At 42.6% G+C, this 19,071-nt stretch overlaps 1 protein-coding gene across 2 annotated transcripts in view; it reads left to right on the forward strand.

Annotated features, from left to right (window-relative positions):
• The first annotated feature begins 3,737 nt into the window (after positions 1-3,737).
• Positions 3,738-19,071, forward strand: part of LOC142405690 (dual specificity calcium/calmodulin-dependent 3',5'-cyclic nucleotide phosphodiesterase 1C-like) — a 217,155-nt gene continuing 201,821 nt past the window's right edge. For both annotated transcript variants that reach the window (XM_075493529.1, XM_075493525.1), the window contains exons 1-2: positions 3,738-3,864; positions 4,387-4,489. In XM_075493529.1, the coding sequence (XP_075349644.1) occupies positions 4,389-4,489 (101 nt within the window). In that variant the 5' untranslated portion in view covers positions 3,738-3,864; positions 4,387-4,388. The remainder of the gene's footprint in view (positions 3,865-4,386; positions 4,490-19,071) is intronic.

A 19,071-nucleotide genomic window follows, 5' to 3' on the forward strand; every position in this document is an offset into this window, starting at 1 on the left:
CATGGGGTTGAATGCCATCACAAGGATGAGGTGACCTTCTCCGGGGCACAAGAGACTGGACTGCCTGAGGTGCTAAGCATCTGTGGTGCAACAGACTCAGGTAGTAGGATCTTCGTGCTGCTTCAGCTGCTGGGAATTCCTCGTTGCCTCTAATTAATTATTGGAGTTTCTGTTATCATGGGAAATAAAAGTTACTGTACTGAACTGTAAAATTTTGTTAACGAAGGAAGGAAACTTTATTTTTAGGAAGTCTCAGATGACTTTTTTCTTAGTCATCTTCTATACAAAACCAAATGGAGAGAGAATGGAGACTAAAGGGGAGAGATTCCTGCTAATAGCTTCTTTTATTTTGTTACTACAGTGTGCTGTTGTGTGGGATCTCATTAGGGACCTCCCTCCTACCACAGCCCCAAATTGCATCACAACACTAAATCAAATGGGGCAGGAAGCCACCTTGTGTCTTCAGCAACTCTCTCGTCAGTGCCATCTCTGCCTGCATTGAGCAGATAAACTGGTGTCTTTGTCTCAACTTCCTTCAGCTAAGTGTCACAACTGTAAAAATGTTTGCCTTTGGCAGGAGCAGCATCCTCAGACACATTCCCGATTCCTCTGTGGCTGCCTTTAGACTTTCCATTTGCTTCCACAGGCTCCAACACTGGTGTTGCTCTTGCCAATGCTCTTTCCTCTCCCAGTTCATGTTTTGCATATCACCTTGTTTCCTGCAAACACTGCAAGCCCTCTCTCTGCCCGTAATTCCTATAAATATCAATGCTGTGACATCTTTTCGGTCCAGCCCTCAGTTTCCTCGACAGTTGAGTGCAATGGCATTTTTGTCTGCATATTCCTAACTTGGCCCCTGTCTCAACTTCCTGGTTTTATTTGTTTTTACAGTTAGCTATCAGAATGCACAGTCCATGTATTCAGTAGCTTATGATCTCAAAGGCTTTTGGAGATCAAAATACAATGAAGGCCATGCACTACTCAAGGCTGGGAGGATATCTAGGTTCTCCTGTATCACCTTTTTAACAGGATCCACTCAATATTAGTTTCGTTCTTCAAATCTCTGGAGGTGTCGTAGCCTGGCACAGAATCTCATCATTCTCTTTTTTCTTCTCTCCACCTTGCTATTTTTGCCCACCCAATATCTTTTCCCTGCATGTCTGCTTCATAACTGTGACACTAGTTCATAATTTTTCTGATATTTCTGCAGTCTATAGTAACTTCCCTTTAATTCTTAGTCTCATCCCTCTCTATTGACTTTTAAATATCAGCTGAAAATATTTTTTTTTGCTTTCCTTTGTAACTTTTTCTCTTCTGTCATTATGTATGTATTCTTTCTGGCATTATCTCGTATTTTAAATGCATAATTTGCGTACTAAATAATAACATGGTGAAGGTGAAAAGTACCTGCGTTCTACTAATCTTGAATGGCTGATTATTGCTGAAGAAAAGAATGAGTCACTGGTTAAATAGATAACATACAGGTAGGGTACAGACATACAGGTTACACCAGCATCAGATTGTTGCTGACTTATATTTTAGTCTTGAGCTGGAGCTGATATGTTTATCGTTTCAAGGGAAAATTTATTTAAAAAGTATATGAGTTGTGGCATGTTGGTAATACATCTCTGTTCCAATGGTGATTCCTGGTAATAAATGAGACTTCATGGAAAATGCTCCTGACTAAAGCTGAACGGGAAAAATACAGTTCTGTGCATAAATGAAGGGTAAATGGGGATTTTTGTTCTGCCGGCCACTTTATGTAACTGTGGTAGGCCACATGTCCATGGGGTTGAATACCTGCCTCTGGTTTTTGTGTGACGTGTTTTTTTTTTAAAATATCTAAAACCCGGAGGAGCTAAGGGTGAGAGAGCTTTGCCTCCTACAGCAAAATAGAAATCTCCGATTTGTGTGAATACTAAAAACTACAAAGGGTTTCCTTAAATGGGATGGGTTGCATTTGGAAAGTCTAATTTCAAATGCATATTGTATTGTTGGCAAAATGATGCAGAAATAATGAAGGATGATAATGCCTTGCTCTTACAGTCTCTTCCTCATAAGTGGAACTCGCTGTCCTTCCTGTAGGTAGGTGGCAACGCTGTGCTGGTTCTCAGACGGAGACACTGAGATAAGGAGTAGGGAAATGATTACCTGTCACCTATGAAACATGTGGCTGAGCTTCTGGGTCTTACTGATGAATCAGTAAGACTGGTTTGTCTTATTGACAAGGTCAAAAGTGCCACGAAGTTGGTAAAACTCTAATAATGTAAGTTTTAATTCCGTATAGGCTGTTCTCTTTCTGTCAATATGATATAACTTTTTATGGAGCTGTGTCTAATCTCACTAGAATTAAAATGAACCCTGGCACTTTTTCTACTCTGGAAGAAAAGTTTAAATATTTGTGGTTTTACCTCAAAACTTTTTTAAAGTCTCTTCCCCCCCCCGGTGAAAACTGCCTTTTGCATTAATGGATGCAAGGCTTCTAGTTTTCCTGTGTATGAAAAGCACTCTTGAATATGCAAAAACAGAGAGTGAATTGGTAAATTGTTGTATAAACTCAGCAGCGCAGTTTCAGAGCCTGAGCCCAGTTATATGCCCTCTTGCACACAATAGATCCCAAAGGAGAAACCCCACAGATTTTGTATAGATGTATACATCTGCAATTCTTTTTTTTTTTTTCCCATGGGGTAGGAGAATCTCTGTGCAGGCAGGGTGGTTTGTTTTTACTTTGCCTGGCTGGATCTTGAAGTAGACAAGTTACATGACTAAGACCTGATTTAAGTCCTTTAAACAGGGGCTTGCTTGATTAGGCTAATTAATGTATTCTTCACATTTCCACAAGCTACTCAGATTGTCAGTGTGTGGACTTGCACAACTGGAGTTGGAAGTCATCATGAGCGAGCATATTTTCACCAGAGCCTGTCTTCCCTCACATGGCGAAATCCTCTGTTGCAGGCTCTGCTTCTCAAGAGGCAACTTTTGCAATACGTGACAAAACGTGTTAAGGCTAGGACAACATTTTGACAGTTATTTTCCCTCTGCTCTAGTGGCTTCAGCTGAAAGCCCTACATCAATAACCTTAACTAAAGAGATGCATACAGGGGATCTTGGCAGAGTTTGAGAGGTGATTGATAGGATCGGTGCAGTGGAGAAAATTCCTCTGTCCTTCCTCCTGCCCAGAGCAGGAACCCTGCAGGTATAGAGAGGGATGCCCTGTGTCTTGGTCCCTGCTGTGCCTGGGGTCAGTATGGGGGTGTCTCAGGGGACCTGGAGGCAGGCGTCCTATTGCAGAACTGGGTTTTAACGTCCCCTGTGCAAACCTCTTGAGTTTGATCTGTAGGTCCTGTTTCAAGCCTCATGATTATGGATAATGTGTTCTCTTTTAATGTATTGTTTGTGGTTCTTGTTGAAAGGCACGGATATATCCATGACTAACGTGTTGGGCTTGATCTCTCTTTAGTGTATGTAATTCCCCTGCCGTGTTTTGGGGTGCTTTAGGCAATGGTGCTTTACTGATTTATTTATTTTAGAAGTGGGTTTTGCCCCAGTCGAAGCCTTACAGCCCGTGCTGCACGTTGCGCTCTCAGGAAAGCAGGCTGACTGCAATGAAGCAGATGGCTGTTTGCCAGGAGTGAGTCGCTCACTTTCTGTAATTTACCCTTCCTTTTTTTTTTTTTAATGGTTTGCCTTGGTTGGGTTTTTAATCAGAGCCAGCCTTTCTCCAATAGCCTGTTCTCTTGCGCGTGCCTGTGTTTGTGTGTGTGCTGGAGAGAGGGAGGCAGCAAGAGAAGCTGTGTCTGGGCTATGCTGACAGACGACTTTTTCCTCAGTTGTCAGGTTTCGAGCCTGTCGGCAGCGCTGCTGGTAAGTGGAAAAAAAATAATGCCAGGGCGGGGGGAGCGAGCCCAGAGGGACTGTGGGCTGCCACTCGCGTGGTGGTGGCGGGGGGCCCTGAGACCTGTGCAGCCGCCTGACTCCCCAGCTGCCTGTGCAGACAGCTCAGTTGTCAGCAAGGGATTTTCCTCCCCTCCTCCCTTGATAAAGATCCCTCAGCTGGTATTACTGATTGTATCCTTGGCTTATTGTAAAAAAAAAAAAAAAAAGAAAAGGCGGGGGGGGGAAGAAAAAATCCGTGTGGGTTTGCAATCTGGAGATGAGCCTCTAATCCCCTTGGTCAGCCCGAGGATGGTGGCATGCTGGCGCAGCTTCCCCCCATGTACACCTGAGCACTCGAGGGCTGCCCACGAAGCCCCACTCGCAGGGAGGGGGGAGAAGTGGCTGCCAAAAATGTTGGCCGCTCCCGAGCAGCGTTAAAGGTGGAGCGTGTGCATGTGTGGGGGGTGGCATCTGTCCTCACTGAGCTTTAACCAAAGCGGTAACCTGCAGCTATGGAGTCACCGACTAAGGAAATCGAAGAATTTGAGAGCAACTCTCTGAAATACCTACAGCCAGAACAAATAGAGAAAATCTGGCTTCGTCTCCGAGGCTTGTAAGTAATACTTTTTTTTCATATCCTTCTCTTGTTTCCTCCCATTGTCAAAATTATTGTAGCACTTTCTTTTTCCTTTCTTGCCGGCACCTTCAAAATCTCCCAAGAGTTTCCACACCTGTTCTCCATAAATACAGTGACTTAATCTTAGCAAAAGATCCATGTGCTTCCTTAAATTGAACTGCTTGTTACATTGACCAAACATTTTGCAGTGGGAATGTAGAAATGCCATTAATGAGGTATTGTAAGATATAAGCAGTTACTGAGATGCTAATTACTTTAGCTGTTATACTAGAAAAGTTTTGTCATAGCCTGAATGGTACTTAATTGGATCCTCAGTTTTCAATAATCTTACCCTTAGATGCAACACACAGAAGACTTTTTTCCCCTGTAAATGTACACCATTTCTATCACTGACATGGTTAATAAGGACAAAATAGGCAAAGAAGGCACAATTGGAAAACATTTCTAACAGCATTTGTAATGGCAGCAAATTAATGTTCCACAGATTGGATTGTACTTACTAATTTATATATTAAGCCTGACTTGCCGTGAAATGATGAGACACTGCCTCCTGAGTAGAAAAAAAGTACCTGTGCTTAAAGAAGAACTTGACACTGCAGAAAAGTAAAAGTTTATAGGCTGTAGAGTTTGCGTAGCTTATTTAGAGTCAATGTCTGGCATCTTTTTCAGATTCTCAGTGTGTAAAATACCGTCTACCAGCAATAAGATCCATTACTGGCAGCAAAGCATTTATTTGCCCATCAGTTTTTGGCCAAGGCAAAGAGGAGCATTACCATGTTAAGCTGCATCCCTCCCTGTGTTCAGAACTGTTTGTTTTCTTTTCTTCAGCCTCACATGTTAGAGTTATTAAAATTTCAGCCCTCAAGGGAAAGGGGGGAGGGAAGGGAGCAAGGAGGCTAGCAAACAGCAGAAGCAAGAAAACGTAGAAAGAGTAGCCTAATAACTGAAAACAAATGGGTCCAAGTTAAACTTGAGTTGCTCTTTGAGTGTTGCTTTGTGTGAGCAGCGATGGCATATTTTGTAAAGCATATCCAAAACTTCTGTAGGACTCCAAGCAGTCTAAGAGACGTGCATGAATATGTATTTCTTTCAAGGCGTCACTCCAGGAAGCCTGTTTTGTGAAGGAACTTAATCAAAGTAGATGACAGCTGTCTTGTAAGCCTTCCAAATAGAACAGCCACACAAAACAAACCCTCTTATTTTCAAGTCTGTACCATGCTGTAGTATTAGAAGTCCTTGAATTTCTGTCTAATATGGAGTTTAGGAGCATGCTGATTTGGATTCCACCTGAAGTTCGTAGATAATTCTTCAGCAGCATTGTAGTTCAGGATCTCTCCTGCTGTTAGTACAAGGCAGTGTCTGCATATTATACATCAAGCTCTGGTCTCTTCTACCTTTTGGAAATTTGGCAAAACTGTAAGACTTATTCTAGATATGTAATAACTAAACCTTACGCTGTTTTCCAGTATAGCCCTCTCTGTGGGCAGTGTGTGTGAGTGTAACAAACACATCCTTTCTCCTTCTGAGTTTCAAGATTTCTTTGCCTAAAGAGGAGATAGATTTTCTGTAGAATCCTTGATCACAAGATGAAAACTGAAATGTGTTCTGCTCTAATTAAAGACTGTGGAAGATTTTCCATTCCCAGTCATTTTATGGAGGCTTTTAGCACATGCATACACATACACACAAACTGGTTGCAAACTGAGGTTTGGGATCATGTTTCATGGTTTTTCTTGTCCGTTTTTATGCATGACTATATGTTTAAGAAGAATGATTAGAAGTGCACAGCCATCTTAATTAACTCTTAAATAAGATGCTTCCTGAGAGACATCAAAAACTACTTGAGAAGATGCCTCTCTCCCCTGCCCCTGATAACACCGACAGCTGTGTCACACAGGAATTAGTTACAAGGCACAACAGTGCTGCCAGAGCAGTGTTATACAGGTAGTGAATGAGAGCACACTGCTGGCTGAAGCCACTCTGGGGAGTATCTGCAGCAGACACATTCCCAGTAGGTAATTTGATCCTGACACTGCTTCTTAAATGAGAAGAGCTGTGATGATTTAAACAGTCTTAGGTGCTTAGCATTGCGTTGGACATCTCCTTGGTAGGACTTCATCCATGGCAACTCTGGTACCTTCCTCCCCATCTTCCCACCCCCAATGCCAGCTGGTGTGTTTACTCACCATGACTCAGTGGACAAACCAATATTCATCACCTCTTGCAATACCTGGCTTTTCCAGGGGGTGGGGAAGGGGGCTTTTTTTAATTTTCACCCCATCTCAGCCTGCTTGGTTTGAAGGGAAAGGAAACCTAGAGGCTGCAACTTAAGCTGAGCCTCTTTTCACACTCCCCTGATGTAATGTGTTTTCTGCTTAAGCAAGTCTGGTGAGGGCTTTTTTGCCATGTGCCTGGTACAGTTCTGTCCCACAGGATGGTTGGCCTTTGGAGGTTTGGGCATGGGGTGTGTATTTTCAAGGAATAGGGAGGTCTTTTGGACAGTGTGCAAAGGGCAGGTTTTTGTGAGGCTGAAGCCAGGTGTCTATTGCACCATGAGTCACATGTTGCTGTAAGAGCCAGACAAGATATTGAATTTACCTCTGGAGTGGAGTGGAGTGGAAGGATTTCCTTCTCCTTTGCCTTATGTATCTCTCCAAGACGTGGTTTCTCGGTCAGGACAGCCTGGTTGCTTTGTAAGCATAGCAGTATGAGGCGATGGTCCTTAGGCCATATACAGATTCCTTTTACTTTCACTGTTTAAGAATGAACTAAAATACTAATGCAATAACATTACTGAAATGTTTTTACTTGACATATACATATTCATGGCTTAATGATTCTGTGCAGCAATTTATAAGAGAATCAAGTCAGTGGACCTATAGTGTTTTCTCAGGTTTAAAGGGAATGTGATAAATTGCCTCACTGGGCAGTAACTCATCTGTGGCAAAATATTTGGGTATCTTGAACCAGGGATCTATGAAATAAACATTGTATACATGACCTATTAGATATTAATTTAGGTTTAATCACAGCTTAGAAAATAATCTTTTAGTGGTTTATTATTAATAAACTTTCAGGAAAGGTTTCTGAATAAGCTGTTTCCTAGGCAAAGGTTCCATTAGAGGTATATGAAACTCTCTGGGGAAAATCTTGAGAGTTGAGAACTAACAATTTTGCCCTTTTTTCTTATGTCATGCCAGAATGTCAGGGAGAGATTTACTCCAGATTTCTCCTTGTAGGAGCTCACTCCAGCAAAATGGCTGCGTGCACTGGACGTGCAGCCATCAGGGTCCTGTCTTCCCTGGGAAGGAACGCACCAGCTTTCCCTGCAGCAAGGACCTCCCAGAAACAGACCCACTTCTGAGTTTCGTCATCATCATAAATGAATCAGACTGGAGCAGCTTCACATCCCTTCAGGGATATCTCAGATGGGGCTTTCCCTCTGGGCTGCCGGAGGGCTGCCTGCCTCCCAGGAGTGCTGCTGGGTGCAAGTGGTGCCTCCCCACCTCCCCATGCCTCCCCATCCCCACAAGTGCACATGCACTCTCACTCCCTGGCTGCTGATGGGCTGCCAGCTGCCTCTGCACACCGCTGGTGTATACATGTGCTCTTGCTGAGCATGTATTTAATTCAGGAGCAGATCTCCTCAGTTCCTTGGCTGCTGCTGGGCTGTGGGGATGTCCGTTTGTTTCCTCACATGGGGCTTGCCTTTGAACAGTTGCCTCTTATTCCCAAGCAGTGCTCACCCATGAAGGCTGACAAGCTCAGCCTGCAAGAAACTGTGTTGCTTAAGGATGTGTTTATTGTTTGCTTATGGCTCTCAATAGCTGCTGCTGCCAGAAAAAGGAGTCTTGAGTCTCTTGCTTTGTTCTGTCTTCCTTGCCCCATGGATCCTGTCCAGAAGGCAGTCTTTTATTCAGACTTGCGGTGTTCAGCTCTGGGCTTGGACACTGTATACACAGGAGTTAAATGTGAGCCTGTCCTTCACTCTCCTACGATTGCTAATAACTCACTCTGTTAAGCTCGGGACCTTCTGCTTTGCAAAACGTATTGGTTAAGATTAGGTGGGACCCATTACAGGACACTGTTAGCAGCAGAGCTTGGAGACCTGATTTCAAAATATGACTGCATGGTTGCTTTTCAAGCTTACAGTTTCTCTAGGGAGGTATGAGCAGTAGCGGCTGTGTTGGGGTGGTCTTGTTTTAGCACTTGGACCCCTAGCTGTGGGACCGTGAACTCCCATCTGCTAATTAAGACTCTTAAAGCTCCATGAAGTGGCTTCAGTTACCTCCTGATTTCTCAAGAACAGAGAAAGCACTGAAGCCCTTTTCAACACTAGGATTAGATGTGGTGTCTGATGGCGTTGAAGAATGCAGAGGCATATATCCAAAGGGCTTTGCTAGTTTCAGTAGAGATGTACTAGTTTATGGCAGCTGAAGACCCGTCTTGGAGATATTTTTGGTTTGATTTTGTTTGCTTTTATGCAGAAAAATAAAACTTTGGTTTCTAGCTATTACAGTAGTACCAGCATCACTGGCATCTGCTGGTGCCTCTGCAATGCTTTAAGCATTCCAGAAGGAGAGGAGAGAAAATGAACTTTAACCTTCTTTCCAGTAGCTGGGATTATAATGTTAAATTGCTAAATACATAATAAATCCCTTCATTGTCAGTGTAGTACTTCCTTATGCTGAAGAAGACATTACAAACAGCAGCAATCTCTGAACTGCAACTCAAATAGGATGCTTGACTTTGAACTCAGTTTTTGGACTTCCCTGCTCAAACCTGTCAATGTAGAATTGGTCTAAGAAATCTGATGGAGGAAGAAGATAGAAACACATATATCAGTGTCTTTGAAAACTTCATGGTTTTGCTGAAGATCTGGAACAATATTTCAGCACTTAGGGCCTATCCTCAGCTTCCTCTGCAAAGCACCATGCATCCTATCAACAGTGCAAACATTTGTGTAAGATCCAGATTTGTTCTTGAAGTAAATGGTGAAGCAGCAACTGATTTCAATAGGAAAACATGGAACCATGGTGACTGAAGACGAGCAAGTGTCAGTGTGCCACTGCTCAGTTATTTGTTTCCCTGTCTTATCTATATGTGCCCCATGATATTTTTAGGTTTCCTTAGTTCAAAAATGTCACATACAGAACAGCTGGTTCTGCCAGTGACAGTATCCTGATCTGCTTCATTTTCATTTACGTGGCCATTGTAAACAGGAGAACAGAGAGCTCCCTTCAATTGCAGAGGCACGCTCTACACAGTGGGTTTTGTCCCCAAATATTTTAGCTGGCAGCAGATAGAAGAGGTTAAAAAACCCCTCAGAAAGCACCACTTTGTTAGGGAATGTGTAAATTAGTCAGTTTTCAAGTGGAAAATATGAATATGCTAATTCGTTTCCAGAGGTGAGAGAGGCACTCGGGCTGTCTTTGGTCTTGGTTTCAGTCCTCCTGAACCTCCTGAGGGTCTAGGTTTAAACTGAAGCCCTGTTCGCCCTGGGAGCAGAACTGAGCTCTTTCAACCATATTTAAATACAGCTGCTGCCACCCTGTTTCTCATTTGGCTTTCCTAATGAACATAGACAGGATTATTTGTCAGAGAACCATTTGTCAGAGAACCAGAGAGAAACCTCTCTGTAGGCTTCTTAGGTCTGAATTTCACTTTTTCTATGGTCATCACGATTCCTAGAAGGATCAAGAAGGTCTCACTGGTTAGCGAGTGGGCACTGGGTACGTGCTGGAGGTGGCAGTGCTCCAGCGTGGCCTAGAGATTCTTAGTTTGGGTGAGATACTCTGTGGGTATGAATGACTCAACTAGTTTTAAGGTTTGTTGGGGTCTGGTTGATCCGTAATACTGTTTTCCCTGTAGTGTGAAGAACGGCTGAATTTTACCATTAGACTGACCTGTAACAGCTTGTTTTATACTGCCTGCAGTATAGTCCTTGAAGGAGCAAGGGGAACAGGAGAAGTGCTGCCAGCTGCTAATCTCATGCCTGACAAATGGACAGAGGAGAGAATATATTCTAAAAAATAGCAGAACAGCAACTTCAGAAAAAGCTAGTTAAAAAGTATGGTGTTTGGAGGTGTAGTAATTCAGTAAACTGATACATTTTGCCACAGTCCTTCTGTTGCTTTGTTCCACCCAGTGACTTTTATTTGAATCTTAAATCAATAGAGGAGTCCTGTAGGTAGCAAAAGAGAGAAGACTTCATGTTTAATACTAAAATGTTGACTAAGAAATAATATACACACTCTAGTTTTTGCCATAATCATAAAAAAGCTTTTATTCTTCTGGAGGTAGTACAAATGAATCATACCTGCAGCCTAAAAAGCAATTATTTATTTCAGCAGTCATAAAAAGAAGACCACAGTCTGTCGTAGAAGAAAGGGGCTCCCTTTGTAATATTAAATTCAGTGCTTTTCAAATATCACTGCTATAAAGCTTTCAATCCTGCATAGGAAACAAGGATATGAAAAAAGTTATTTTGGGGAAGATGAATTTACAGCTCAGGTCAAAGGGAAATTAAGAGTCTCTTTCTGGAATTCTTTTTTAAAACTGTCTCAGTGGGGTAGGAGTCCATAGAGAAAGAATTAAAACCCAATGGAAGACAGCAGTGAAAAATCCTCTGCGTGTGTGTTTTAAAGGCTGTGAGGCCAGCTCATCTCCTAATCTGCCAGCTTTTGGTGGATTCAAACACTATATTAAACCCAACTCAGCTCTTGAAAGGATTTTTATTTAGTGTTTCTTTATCTTCCTGCAATTCATGTGAGATTTTCCTGTTCCATTCTCTCTTGTCTTGTTCCATCAAAAAATCACTTCAGCCCCTTCAAAATACTAGAAACAGCCTTACTCTGATCTTGACTGGTAGATGAGGGAAGATTGAGGTTCACATGTTAGGGCTGACCCATTAAAACACTACAGCAGCTGTGGAACATACCTCTACAGATGCGAATTGCTCTCAAAACACTGGGGATTTGGATAAAGCGGAGGTTTTCTAGAAGGGCTTGTTTGGATTCATAAGGCTGTTTTTGATCTCCTGAACTGTGCTGTAAATACTGGAAAGAACGACCTCATTGATACCAATGCATTTGCGGGGGTGAAATTAGAATCCAGTTCCTGGTCTTTGGAGCATTTTTTTGTTTGTTTTCTTTGAAAAGCTAGGTTTTCCAAGTAATTGATGGCTTGAGAAAAGTTGTTTAGCCCCGTGACAGTGCAAAATTTTCTCTGACAGTGTTAAGCCCAACTTTGTGCTTAAATTTGAATTGTAGCTGAGCAATAGTCTTTCCTCAGCAGATTCAGTACTGCTCCAGGCCTCTGCCAAAATTTGTCCGCAGTTGTCTTGGATATTTGATAAGCAGATTCATTTTGAAGGTGTGATTATAAATACAAAGAAACCAGAATTAAAATTTTGCAACAGACTAAGAGTGCAGCTCAAACTCTGGTGAAACTGGTTGTAATAAAGTCAGCTGGATGACTTCAGTGGAATTAGGATTCCTCTAAAAAATCGGTAATGTCCATGTTGGGGATTTTGTAATTTTCCTGGCCAAGAAGGGGGGTGCAGAGCTCTCAGAGAGCCATAGCTCCTCATGGCTGTCAAGAAAAGGTTTGAAAAGCTGTGTCTCTGCCAAGGAGTCCAATTCATGTCACAGCAGTCTGCCTTACCTTCTTCGGGAGGACCTCCATGCCTAGCGATTGGTGATATTGGGTGGAGAAGTCCATGCGAGCTCAGACATGCAGCGGGAGAGGATTGTCATAATCTTTCTTGGAGAGAGAGATGTAGGAGGCAATTTAGTTATTAAGATGCATGTAGACATGTATGATAAGTTCCATGCTTTTCTTCCATATCTGTCAAGCTGTAGAGTCATTTTGTTATTAATGTGACACTTTGAATGGCTATTAGTAGGTCTGTGTCATCACTTTAGGAGTGATTTCTTACACTCCTAGGGACAGATACTATTCATGCACAAAACTCCTAGCCAAGACAGAAAGTTGCACAATATCCATCTGTAGCACGAATCCTGGCTTGGCGCAAATCTCATTTCAACACCAAGATTAGCACAAATTAAACATAAGATCTGTACAATTTTTAACAGCTCAGACTGTACAAAGCCCTGGAGCTACAGCTGTGGCATGCAGGGAGTCCCTGCAGAGTGCGTGGCACAAGCTACAGCAAGCATCCAAAGGCCAAGGAGCAGAAGCAGAGCATAAACCCCCTTGCAAGGCTGAGCAGTTCAGATGGTTGCTGTAAATGATGCTCAGATCACACTTCCTCCCATGCCTCCTGTGGAGCAGCTGGTTTTCTGGGATTCACTAGCAGTAAGCAGTTACTGATGTCTGCTAAGCAAAGAGTCTGAATACACAATTTAAATATGCTCCTATACACATACTGATGCTGCAGGGACAGCTACAGTCAGATGGGAGAACTCTCTTTTTTCAGACTTGCTTGAAAAGTGAAAGGAGAGGAAGCTGTGGGGGTTGAGGCTGGGAGGGAAAATCGGGAGATCATCTACAAAAAAGCATACTGACTCATGAAAAGGGTAGAGAGGAGAACCAGAGAGAGTTTTGTGGTTTTTTTTTTTTTTTTTTTTTTGTTTAAAAAAAAGATGGTGGTGGGGAAAGAGATAGTCCTGTGAGTTCTTCAGGTCCCTACATGTAAACATTTGTTAGATTTATTTACTTCCAGATTAAAATAGCTCATAGCACAACATATATGCAAGTCATTTAGGAGTTTGAGTTTTGCTGAAAATCACAGGGACAAGAGCTGTCTTTAAGGGCATTTGAAAATGCCGCCCAGCCTGTAGTGCAGTATTTTTTGCCTCACTCAGATTCTAACAGGAGACCTTGAAGGAAAGCCTGGATGCTGGAAGAACACCTCTGGTTATAAATGCTGCATAAAACACTGCTTCTGTGTCACCTTCTGAGCATGTCTTCGTTCAGGCAAATGAGGGTCTCTTCTTCAGGAGGCCATTTCTTTGTTTCTTTAGAGGATGGGAAAACTTTCTTTGGTATCTTGGCCACATTCTTGTTGTAACACCAGTCAAAATTCTCCCTCCCAGTGTTGCCATTGGCATTGTCTGGGCAGTCATCTTTCCTCTCCCTCTTTGCACTAGTGTTCCAGGTGCAGGGAGCCTACAGATTTGGATGCAGTTTGACTGGATGTGTAAATGAAGCCATTCGTGTTGTACAGAGTGCGTCTTTAAAGTGCTTTGCAGAGAAAGGCTTTTGTATACATGCTCAGTGATCTCTAGAAGTCCTGTTTCTAATTAGCTCGACTGCAGTGAAGATATCTTCTTGCAAATGGAGAAGAATGAAATTCCTGGGTTATGCAAATTTGCTGAATAATTTGGAGTAAATTATCATAATGGTCCCACCTAGCCTCACAATCTATGAAACATCAAATTGCATTTTGAATTATGGAGGCAGATCTGCTCCTCTTCTGGGCCAGAGGCGTGGAACTTGGCTCATCCCTTACAGCAGCCAAACTTTTAAGAACTAGAGTCACTGTTGCAACCATGGCACCTGGTATGTGGAAAGGACAGGACTTGCTTATTTAAATACATCTTTATAGCTAAGGCTTCTGAAGACACCACCCCGCCTCATGGTTGCTGTGGCATCTAGATGCTTGTGAGACAGCTGGTGACAGCATGGAGTAGGGCCTTAAGGAATAGAAATCTCGCACAGCCTCCTCCATTCTCTGTATGCATGCTCAACGCCTGTTCCCATCCACCCACCCATCCGTCCCAGTTCCCTATCCTGAAGTTTCCCCCTGCGTGGCGAGGAATTCCCACACCGAGACCGCAGGGCAGTGGTTCTGAGCTGCAGACAGCAGCGGATACCACCTCTCTCCCTCTCCTCCTTCCTCTTTTCCTTCCCTCTGCCCTCATGACTAATTCAGTGGAGCCAGCTGTGTGCCATCATGCCCATGTCATTCATGCCTGGGAGGGTGAAGGAAGGAAAGATGAGCAACCTTCTTTACTCTCTGCAGAGAATAATGTTGTAGTGATATAGAAAAGGTGTTGACAGAGTAGCAGGCAGTCTGCTGAAGGTGCTGAGCCCTGCTGCAACCAGCAGTTTTGAGGATAGGAGCCTCTTGAAACCACTTTTCCTCTGCAAACAGGCTTGCGCTGGCTATCCCAGAAGCCCATTGTTGTTTAGATGACTTCCCTCTGTAACGTCCCTGCTCCTGGAGAAACACAGAGTGCTGGGAAGCCCAGAAAAAGAGCATTGGCTCTTCACAAGAAGTTTAATTGTTACCTTTTCCTAAGAGTGACATTTAATAATTGGTCTATTAATGAGGAGGCACTGTCAGGACAATAGCAGTCCTGACTCGCTACACAAAGTAGCGTCGCTAAAAGGCTTGAATAATTTTTAAAAACTACCAGCGTGCTGAAGGAGGGGGTGGCTGGGAGGTGGGGATGGGGAAATGAACCTTCTTTTGGAAAGGTAACACTGCATCTTTGTGCAGCAATTTTTTCGCCCCATGTTTAGGCTTGTTCAACAGTAATCCGAGTGTTTCAGCCTGTAACCCAGAGTCAGGAGAGGGCCTGGCACAAAAACATGAGATTTAAAATTCTGCGTCACACCAGCTGTCTACTAGCAGACAGAGTGGGTGGGTTGTGTTCGGGGGGAGGAAGGTTGGAGGGGGAAACAATAACAAGCAACAGTCTGATAGATTTACTAGAGCTTAGGGCAAGATGCAGATTTGTTTAGTGACTTCACGCACGTGGCTGGTCTGGTCTGATGTAATTCCAGTCCATGTTTCCTGTCTTGATATTTAATCCAGGGTATGAAGAATGATTCCCTCCCTCCCCATCATTGTGCATGCTGTAACTAATCACAGAGCCACCCTGCTTGAAACAAACTGGGCAGCTGCCTGTTTGGCTCCTGCAGAATCTAAATATGTTCATTTTACATAGTAGCAGTGATTAAAATAAGTTTTTAATCTGTACATGCTTGTTTCTTCCAGGGTCTAACAGCTTTTTGCCACTGGGGGAATGGAATTCCAGCTTAACAGTATTATGTGCTTCCAATGTACATGATACATCAATATTGCCCCTATATGTGCTCTGCAAAATTCTGCTTTACCTTATTCCAAAAGGAACTGTTGTTCCCTTTTACACTCCTTGTTGATGTGACTCATTTTCACAAGCTCTTTTCTTAGACAAACGAACAGGATACGACTAAAGAACGCACAGGAAAGGTTGCATATATGGTCCCTTTTTTGAGACATTGTAATATCAAGGAAGCGGCATCCACTTGTGGAGGTCAGTGTTGCCATGTGAACACCCTGTGAAGCACATCTATGCTCAGAGCCGTGGGGAGGTATTCTTCCCTCCTGGCCCCTCCGATCCCATTGTGCAGTAAGTGCCACAATCTCTTCCAGTAGGAGAGGCTGCAGAATAGGCTTGTTGAAGTACCACCTGTCCTGTACTTTGCAGGTCATCACCTTTACCAGCTTCAGAGCCAAATGTTCCATAACTCATCTGGAGCAGCCAGCTAGAAAGCAACACTCGGTCAGACTAAGTATATATGTATTTTTCAAATAGTAAATATGTGAAGGTCATACACTATGGTGATTTGACAATCCTTATAATTTTTTTAATATAAACATGAATACTAAGAACTGCTCTATATTCTTTTCAGATCTCAGGACTTTATTTTCCTGAAATGTACTTTCCTGTAACTGGATTTTTATGAGCACACACTTTTCTTGAGAATGAGATGTGTGTGAAGCACCAGAGAATTTGCTTGTTGTGTACTAAGAAAAAGCAGAATGAGCAGTAGTTTGTATTCTTTTCAAAGGTTAGATTTTCGGAAACGGACCCATTTTACTTTTTACTTCATATTTTTCTTCAGCTAAATCCACACCAACTGCAATGGCAGGGTCTTTTTGTTGTTGTTTTTGTTTGTTTATGGTTTTGGTTGGGTTTTTTTTTTTTCACATGAGGAGTGATGGAAAACTGAGTAACTATAGAGGAAGAACCTCAATATTTCAGTAATTGTACTGGCTCTGTACAAAATCTACATGAATGAAATAATATTTTTAGAAGTTTTTAGAACAACATTTGCTGACTTTTTTTGTAGTTAAGATGCCAATACATTAAAATCCCAGTCCAGTCTATTGCCCAGTACAGGGCAGTTCCAGTACTGAATTTGAGTTTGCCCTTCTGATTTGGCCTTACTGAAACTTCATTTGGTGATGAAGCTGGAGTGCTCAGCTGTCCTCGCAGGGTTTCCAGTGCTCCCTGCAGATCCTTGTACCTCAGACTCTCTTGCTCAAAACCTTCTTATACATACAGTATTCAATGCAGACCAATTAAGTAAACTTTTCCTATGCTGCTTTTTCTCCTCATTTGGTATACATACTGTGCCATGGAAAGATACACAGCAGTTACCTTGCCTCTTCTGATAGCCGGTGGTGTTTACCAAAGTTTGAGCAAGCCATGATTGCCCTTTGTTGAAATGAAGCTAAACAAAATCATGACAATTGATCATAGACCATCTTTATGCCAGTGGAAAATAAAATACCTTTAACTAATACACCTCTCATGCTACTGCTTGAATAAAAGCGTTATAGCTCTATCAGGTCCTGCCCAACCCTCCTGTCCAAGATCAACAGGTGACTGCATTTACACTAGCCTTGGGAGATAAGATCAAGCCATGGGTCGAGTTTGTAGTGCCAAGTAGGTCAAGTCAGTTGTATCCTCATTATCTGCAGGAGCAAATCTCGAGAGCGGCTCCCTTCTTACCACCTCCCTTTCCCCCTTCCTCCTTTGCCCTCCCCATACTTGAATCCCTGCTTTGCTAGGGGATTGGTGCCCAACAAAGGAATTTGGACTCGAGTGCAATTTAAGGTCATCAGCTCTCATTAGAGCATATAATATAATAGCATTGTTAATGTCAGTCTGCTCAGATCATATCCATAACACCCATCTGTAACACCTCCAGCCTCTGTCCACCATTTACTAAGTGAGTAGAGAAGGGATTGCAGCTACCTTGAGCTGTACTGTGGAAGAAATTCCTCACCACCTGTGCTATCACAGAGGCTTTTCTGTAAGGAGAATTTAAATGCATTGCCTCTCCAGCTATGCTTCATCTGGACTTGGTAAACACATTAGACCCCAAATGACTAAGTGGGAAACTGGTTGTTAAGTCACAGGTAAGAGCACTATCATGGCAAAAGGTCACAGCAAAGCAGAGGCAACACAAGAGACATCGACTGATTGTTTGTATGTCCTAAAGATTGCAATCCGTTTTGGAGGTGAAGCTGTAAGGTTCTTTTTTGGCCCAGTTGTTTAGAAAACTCAGTAGCTAGACTGATGAAATCCAGTGGTTGCCATATCAGCTAAAATTTATCAAAATAGCAATTTCCTTGGGCAAAATCAGTGAGGATATTTTCTGACCTTGAATTATTTACATACATTATTTACTGCTTGCAAGTTGAGCACAAGCTTCATTTCCACTTTGTAGCAGTACTTCTTGTTTCCAAGATGTGAATGTTTTCCCCTCCTTTTTTGGCTGTAAATCCATTGTGCCTCTCAACTGTCTTGCCTCTGTTTCTCCTGAAATAATTTTACCTGTTTCAAGTTGTGAACATTTCTTGTCTTTGTATGCCTGCACCACACATGCCTCTGCTTCAGAGTGCGCAAACTCTTCTAATCTACTTAAAATGAGACAAGTGACTACCTCATTGTTTCATGATTTCACTATGTCCCCAAATAGTTCAGGGTTAAAATGACTCCTCTTGTTTTTTAAAAATCCCAAATAAACTCGCCGTCAAATTTCAAGTACCAGCTGAAATATTTTCTTCTTTCCTCACCCAATTCTTACCATTTCTTCTCCTCTGCTGTCACTAGTCTCTGTGATTGTATTGTTTTTAACTTAGCACAATATTCTGGTAAACAGCCCATGTGGAAGAAAAAATAAATAACTTTTTTTTTTTTTTTAATTGACTAGAGAGTGAGTAAAGCAAGAAAGCTGGTCTTCCTGTTTCAATTAAGGAATTAAAAAACCCAGCAGGAGTTGATGGCATCATACCCTTTGAAGTCTGGCGATCTCAATATATTTCTGAGTTCTAGTCAGGGCTCCCATGGGATCCTGAGCTTTGACAGATGCCGGTCCTTAGTCTGTGCTGTGAGATTGGGTTTTTGTGAATTGATTTATACATGGTTATTAATATAGGCTTTGGTAACGTAACGTAAATGCATCACTAATCCTGTGATGATGACGATTAATTGGTAACGCACTGCATGATTCAGAATATTGAGCTGCTGGGAAAGAAGATTTTCAATTTATTTAAGTGATCCCATCAGTCAGAAAATCTAGCTTGATCGGAGCCCCCAGCCTCCTCTCCCTGGGAGTGATGCACAGGGGGATGGCGCCTACCCCCAGTACAAACTGCTGTGCCACTGTGAACTGTGATAAGTTCAGAGAGGGCACCTGGGCTCAGGAGCTGGGAAATGCTCTTGATCCTCCTGCCTAGACATGGCCATCGAGGGGAAATCTTGGGGATTCTGGACTGATGAACTGGAAGGATTTGGGGACAAAAGCAGTAA

This window comes from Mycteria americana, chromosome 2 (assembly GCF_035582795.1).
Source record: "Mycteria americana isolate JAX WOST 10 ecotype Jacksonville Zoo and Gardens chromosome 2, USCA_MyAme_1.0, whole genome shotgun sequence".
NCBI lineage: Eukaryota > Metazoa > Chordata > Aves > Ciconiiformes > Ciconiidae > Mycteria > Mycteria americana.